At 36.4% G+C, this 7607-nt stretch overlaps 1 protein-coding gene across 1 annotated transcript; it reads right to left on the bottom strand.

Moving 5' to 3' along the window:
• Positions 1-5530: 5530 nt before the first annotated feature.
• LOC145040095 (uncharacterized) lies at positions 5531-6455 on the bottom strand. Its single transcript, XM_078988075.1, has 3 exons — positions 6268-6455; positions 6019-6107; positions 5531-5798 (listed from the first exon to the last, which is right to left on the bottom strand). Exons 1-3 carry the CDS (start codon positions 6304-6306, stop codon positions 5651-5653), a joined length of 276 nt encoding a protein of 91 aa, XP_078844201.1. The 5' UTR covers positions 6307-6455; the 3' UTR covers positions 5531-5650.
• Positions 6456-7607: the final 1152 nt, after the last annotated feature.

The following is a 7607-nucleotide window of genomic DNA, read 5'->3' as shown; positions in this document are numbered from 1 at the left end:
GCGCATCGTCCCAGACGAACTGAAAAAAGTCGATCGGTACGCAAAGGGACTCCCTTGGGAGTATGCGGTGCCAGTGCGTCAGGCACCTACTCTAGAGGCAGCTATTTGGGCTGCCAAGTCTGTTGAGAATATGATCAAGGGGAGGACTGACAGTAAGGTTGAAGTTGGCGAGAAGAGAAAGTTAGAAGGAACTTCAGGTTCTAATGAGAAAAGAAATTTCTCGAAGTCTAGAGGAGGAGGAAGGGATGAGGCAAGGTGGTGCGATAAGTGCAAAAAGAAGCACTCAGGAAAATGTGCTGTGGAGGTGACATGTTTCAAGTGTGGAAAGCATGGGCACTACGCCGATGAATGTATTTTCAACAAAAAGGTGTGTTACGAATGTAACGAAGAGGGGCACTTCAAGCAAGACTGCCCAAGGAAAAATCAAGCCGCAAAGCTAGAGGCGCCGCCAAAGCTAAAGGCAAGAGCATTTCAAATGATCCTTGATGAAGCAGATGGCAATGCAAGGAATCAGGAATAAGGATCTTATATCTAAAGATCAAGTTATAAAGTAGCGATATGAAAAGTATCATGTATGTAGCCTATTGGAGGCATAGTATAGGGTGAACTTGAACTTTTGTGTAATCGTTTCAAGGAATTAATATAAACCCTAGTTTTGCTAACAGATGTGTTGAATGATTGTTTGATTTTCTTGTATGGTGACTTGGTCGACTGCGGGACAATACTTGGGACGAGTATGAGTATGTGTGAAAGATAGTAGATGCATATACTACCGGAAGCACAGGACTCACACTTGGATCAGGGAAAGTCACAAGGTTACCAAGAAGCTAGTAATTGATTCCACCTTATTCTGGTATGTCATTACCATTTTTTCGGTAATGACTAGTAATATGGTTCTTTTTCTGACCCTAGTGGTCATATTTAAATTTGAGTTCGACTACGAGGAGTATGTTACGTGGTCTAGAGGACCAAGTTAGATGTAACATCTAACTTAACTTAAGTCAGAAGGTTGAAGTTATTGCGATTGATAGTGTCGCGCTCGTTGTTAAAAAAAGTTTGTAGGTAGAAATGCTACATGCTGAAATGTGATTATATCACGTTAGAATATGAAGAAAGGTATATTCCATCTTGGAATTTAACTTCATTAAAGACCGATTCTAAGCGTCGCATCGTGCGATGAGAGGTCAATAGAGCTTGACCCATCGATTTGTTACAATAGATAAATGAAAGTAATTATCCTGAGAAGAAGAAGGAGTCCACAATAAGGACTTATTTGCTAACTTGAAGGTTACGATTGAAAGTACAACATAGTACGATAAGCAGATGCAAAATTGGGCATCTTCTGCAGTCAAGAAAGCCATAGAGTTAAATACTCTTTCGAGGAAACATAGAAGTTACGGTTATTACCTAGGATGAATAAATAACGTGTGGAATCATTATGCAAGTCCTATTTCGTTGATGATTCCGGGACGTAATCATCCTAAGGGGGAGATAATTATAACGCCCGTAGATCCGGGCTAGTCAATTAGAGACGTTAAGCGTCAAAAATGACTTTTTGATGGAAGATTATTTTGAAGGAATCATCTTAATTAATTTATAGTATATGTTACAAGGTTTCCGTGCATATAAAGAACGCCGAAATCCGAGTTATAACGAAGAAGTTATGACCTGTCGAAGTTTCGCGACAGAACCGGCACGACACAATGCAACGTAAAAAGTGAATTTATGTTAGAGTGATATTTAGCCTTAGCAATCTAAATGAAAGTCATAAAATACATTAAACCATGAGCGTGCATAAAAAGAACGCCCAAATCTGACTTCGTATGAGGAAGTTATGATTTTTCGAAGTTTCGACTTAGCGCTATGCAGCCCGAATGCTCGATTTGAGACCGAGCGGTTTTTAGCCGAAACAATCTAAATGAGAATCAAAGGTCTCGTTAATAGGAGTAAAACGATAAAAATATAGGCGAAAACGGACGTCGGATAAAGAAGTTATGATTTTATAACGGAGTTTTCCTGTCCCGGCCTACTAAAAATAAATAATAAAAATAAATTCAAAATTAGCCGACGAAGTCTAAACGAAAGTTGTAGATCGTAGTCTCACCTACGCAGGGATATAAAGAACGTCGAAAACGGAGTTCGTATGAGGAAGATATGAATTTTTGAAGTTTATTAAATATTTTCGATATTTTATTTATATATAAATTCCGATATTATCCGAAGGGGGGGAGTCAACGATCTTATCGCCGTTACGTCCAGCGTAATTTAGAATTATGCCCAGCGTAATTCGTGTTCCAGCCCCCTATAAAAGGGTGTCGAGGGCAACCGACTTCTTTGCTCATTGATTCCCTTTTTCTCGCGTTTTTGCATCGTTTTTCGTGCAAGAAATATCCCGAAGCCCCAGTATCATTCCCGAGCCCCGAAGCAAGTCCCGAGTCCCCGAAGATCCCTAGAAGTGCGATTCCCGAGCCGAAGCTTTGCCTACGAGGAGCCCGGTTTTTGTGAATATCTTCCAGATCTACCGAAGAATACTACTTCTACAAGCCGTAGTGTTGTCCGATCATCTTCTGATCAAGTGAGTGTGTAGTAACTTTCTTCTAACACATAAATATTAAATATTTGCTATAAAATACGTGCTATGTGTATTATATAAAGTTGTTTATATGTGTGGGTGTATAGTCCCTTTTATAAACACGGGTATAATACAAGTATTGTTTGACTGTATTAAGTATATGTTTGGGTGAGTGTGTAGTTACTTTCTTTTACCACATAAATATGAAGTATTTGTTATAAAATACGTGCTATGTATTTATATATTGTTGTTTATTTGAGATGAGTGTGGGATGGATGTTTTATATAGTTTTTAAATGAGTTAAACTATATATGTATTTTATATCTACAAATATGTTGGGTGGAACATGGGTTGATGAGATAGTTGGTATGTGATAAAACGATGAGGTATGAAAGATGATTAAGAATGATATTGGCAGATGCACCAATTAGAGAATATCATAATACTAGCAGATACGTTTAAGAATAATATCGGTAGATGCACCAAGTAGTGAATGTCGTAATCCTGGCAGATGCGCTTATAGGATAATCCTGGCAGATGCGCTTATAGGATAATGTCGACAGATGCGCCTAAAAGAGAATGTCATAAACCTGGCAGTCGCGCCTCATAGTGTATGCCGTAATCCTGGCAGAGGCGCTTAAAGGATAATGTTGGCAGATGCGCCTTATGTAGCAATGGAAGTTTGTGCTAATTCCTTAGGTCAATCCTTAGGAATGAATGAATGACGGGTAGTTGAATTCCTAGGGTAAAATCCTAAGAAATAAAGAAGATAATAGGGATGGGTAATTGAGTTGATTGTTTGATGGTTGAATATAATAATTATAGTATTGTGGGTTGAAAACCCTATATGCTCACCAGGCTCCCAAGCCTGACCCACTCAGTTTTCTTTGTATCACAAGTATTAATACGAAGACATATTTCACAGAGAGATTTAAAGGAGATATAATCAATTGTGTAATTAAATGTAAGTTCTGTTTATGTTTATATGTCTGTATCGGAACATGACATCCCGAGGTTTTATTATTAAATGAAAATACATTCTCTTCGAGAAATGCTTTGATAATTTTTGATCATATTTAGTTTTGGGAACAAATTCCGCAACTGTTTTCTTTAAAAGATTACTCTTATTTTATAAAACAAAGCATAAACAAATCGGTCTTTTCTGGCCGTGAAAATGGGGATGTCACATTGTTGCCGAACAAACTTTAGTATATTGGTTTAAACGGTCCCTCGTGACTATTTTTTGCATTTGAATGGCACAAACTTGTATTTTTAGGTTTTAAAAGGTTATTCTGGAAAATTTGAAGGGGTCACCCGGTGACACCCATCCTAATCGGCAGGTTTAAATGTCAACTAAATTGCCACGTGTAGCACCTAATGTAATGCTTTCTTTAGATCCCGAATCCGATCAAATCCCTTACCATCTTCCATCTTCACCTGCTCTGATGTTGTCTTCTCCGACTTCGTCGCTGTCTTCTTCGGCTCCAGCGATGGACCTGATGTTCACTACAGTAGAATCGAACACCAAGCATAGAGTCTGTTATGGTGAAGATCGATTGAAGGCTCAGTGTGGATGGGATGCATTCCTTCTTTTTCCAGGGTTAGGAAAACCCATCATTGTTTTTTGTTCAAATAGAAACCCATATTGATCTTTTGGTTAAAAACCAAGTTCATCCCTTGTTTAATAGTTGTTAAATAAATCTAGAGAGACAAACTAATGAAGATGAAACTGATGTTACCTCGATGAAATCGAACCCCAATCGATTTCGCCGCTCCTTTCCTTCATTAACCATCGCCATCTTCGTCTTCAAAGGTTCACGAACCATTGCGATGAGTAATTTTGTTTATTAGAACTGAACTTGTTTATAAAATAGAAAAGGTTGCTTGAAATCGGTATCATATAACCTTTGACGATGGAGCTAATCAATTCTTCAATGGCTTCTTGATTTTACTATCACAATCAACCGTTGATCTACACTCTTTCCACCTCCCTCTCCGTTAGAACCTAATTTATCACCCATACACATACCCAACCTAATAATTTCGCATTAATAAACCCACTACCGGTGATGACGACCATAGAAGGGCAAGATAAAGTCTTGGCAACCGGCGAACAAATTGTCAAGAGCCTAAACATCAATACCAAAGCAACCGAGGATATGATCTTGATTCACTCTAGTTTTGATAATCAGTTTTGTGTCAGCAGAGAAGATTATCCTACGGTATGATTCAGGTTTCGGTGGACCTTCGTCCAGGAGCTCTTCACCATGGGAAGAGTCGTCTACAGATGCTGCTGAGTATTTGGAAGTTGTTGACACGATTATCCAGTTAATAGAAGACCTCAATATCCAGTTTGATGTCGACAGCGAGATCATGGATCGAGCTGAAAACGCGCTCCAGTTAGCCAAGAACCCATCGAGCTGAAAACGCGCTCCAGTCATCTCTAATCATCTTATCATCTAAATTTGTTTCATCTTCGTCTCCGTCATAATCATCATCAAAAACCATATCTCGTGGAGTTGAAGTTGATCGCCATGAACCCATCGATTTATGTGTACCCAAATAAGGGGTAGTGGTGCTGTGATTTTTGGAGGTTGTGAATCAATGGTGGTTTTTGTTGCTATAAGATACCACACAAACACACCTGGTAATCAACACAAACACACATGGCAACGATGAGTCGACTCACCGCTGAGTCATTGTTGACTCACCTGCCTAGTTGGCAGCTGACATGGCACTGTAACCTTCAAAAATGGATAAAGGTACCAAATTAACCGGTAAAACACAAGTTAGTACCCTTCAAATGCAAAAAATAATCACAAGAAACCATTTAAACTAATATACTAAACATTTTTAGGCTACAACCCTATAATTTTTTTCACTGATTTGTAGCAAACTAAACTGATTATAAAAATAAATCTAAAATTATACAACTAGTCACTAGATTGAATTAAAGTATTTTCCAAACACAATCGCTTCTAGATTTCAATAAAGTATTTTCCAAACACAATCGCTTCTAGATTTCAATGTTTCGAAGGTAAAATCGAAAATCACACCATAAACTGCAAGCTTATTTATTTATTTAGGATCTGCAAAGAAGGAATTGATATTTGGCATGATCTCCGGATTCTTGTTACGAACAAATTTTCTGAGTGAATGCTCTGCGTACTTTTCACCTTCATCAAAGTTATCCAGCACTCCTGCAGCTCTTTTTTCCTTCGCCACTCTATACATAAGCCAAATCAAATACCAATATTTTTTAAGATCATGGATTGGAATCACTGATTCCACCAAAATGTACAAATTATAAACATAATCAATTCATAGTCAGACGAAAAGAATCGTAAATGCAACGCATCGAGTTTGTTAAATTTGGTAATCCAAAAGGGGAAACACCGCTAATTAACTCATAAAAGCAATAGAGCTAGAACGAGAGAGACAGACACCTGACTTCAGGATTACCGCTGATGTTCCGAAACAATTGCATGCCGCAGATACCGACGGCAACACCAACGGCAGCGAACAGAGGATATACCTGACGAATCAAACAGATCAATCAAATCGGATTTACAAACACACATACCGATCATGATAAGATGCTCGTTAGATCAGTATGCAAGTAAAATTAAACTACAAACTCGAACAAAATGATGGGAAATAGATGAAAACACGGAGAGTGATCGATTGCTACGAACCTCAGGCCTCAACCAACGCTTGAGCGTCGACGAAGTCATTTTCTAGTTTTGAGAAACGCCGGAAGACGGAATACGAAGAAAAGGGGAAGAAAGAAGGGAGACGGAGGTCGTCAAAAAGAGGACAAAGGCGGAGCAAATTCTGATTGGCACTTGGCAGCCTATATAGCATGTTAAGCTGGTCGCCAATGGAAGGCGAGTTAACCCCACCCCCCACAGTCTAGAACCTTCGAGTATCTGTCAAGTAACCCGTAATTGTATAAATTAAGGGATATAGTAAATAAGAAGTATATATATTTAAAATCAAACATTTTATTGAGCTTTAAAATGGATATTTTGATGGTGAAAGCTTCTTTTTTTTAAAATTGTACAACTAAAAAAGAAAATTGTACATTATTATTTTTGATGAGTTTGAAATAACAAATCTAAACTAACTCATTTAGAATAAAGTGATTATTTGTGCAAAACAAATTATTATTTTTGATGAGTTTGAAATAACAAATCTAAACTAACTCATTTAGAATAAAGTGATTATTTGTGCAAAACAAAAAAACCTTGATCTTATTTATAATAATTTATCTAATATATCATCATATTATGGAAAATTAATGTAAATATCTAACTTTTAAAGTAAATATCCAAAATTTAATCATTTTATAAAATAGCTTATGATTCTATGTAGGGATAATGTCATAATAAGCCTCAAGTTTTGTTGAAAATGTCGATTTTACCAATTGATAAGATTTTGGTTCGTTTATACCGCATACTTTCATTTTTTTTTTTTTTTTTTTTTGCCCTTTATACAGGTTAAGTCGGTCTACCTGTATAGGTGGCAAGCAGAATGTGCGCTGACTAGCCTGGATTTGCTGGCGTGTCGATGCTAATTGTTCCTTCGGTGCCTTTATCATTAAAAACTCGAAAATAGAGAAAATGAAGAGAGCATGAATCAAACACGCCTCCTCCAAGTAACAAAGCCACAAGCTTACCCGTAAGCTGAAAGGCTTCTTATGTTTACTATCGGATCAAATAATATATATGATATATACTACTGAAACAATTCAAATACAATTTTGATTTTGATTATTATTATTATTATTATTTCATATTTTCAATATAATTATGCATTTTCTATTATATATATATATATATATATATATATATATATATATATATATATATATATATATATATTGGTTTTTTTCATTATAAATGCATTTTTTTTCTATTATTAATATAATTATCTTTTTTTTCTTCATACTTTCAATATATATAGTTAAATACATACATTTTGTACTTTCAAAATATATATATATATATATATATATATATATATATATATACCT

This window comes from Lactuca saligna, chromosome 4 (assembly GCF_052625555.1).
Source record: "Lactuca saligna cultivar CGN05327 chromosome 4, ASM5262555v1, whole genome shotgun sequence".
NCBI lineage: Eukaryota > Viridiplantae > Streptophyta > Magnoliopsida > Asterales > Asteraceae > Lactuca > Lactuca saligna.
This window is presented reverse-complemented; position numbering and strand designations above follow the sequence as displayed.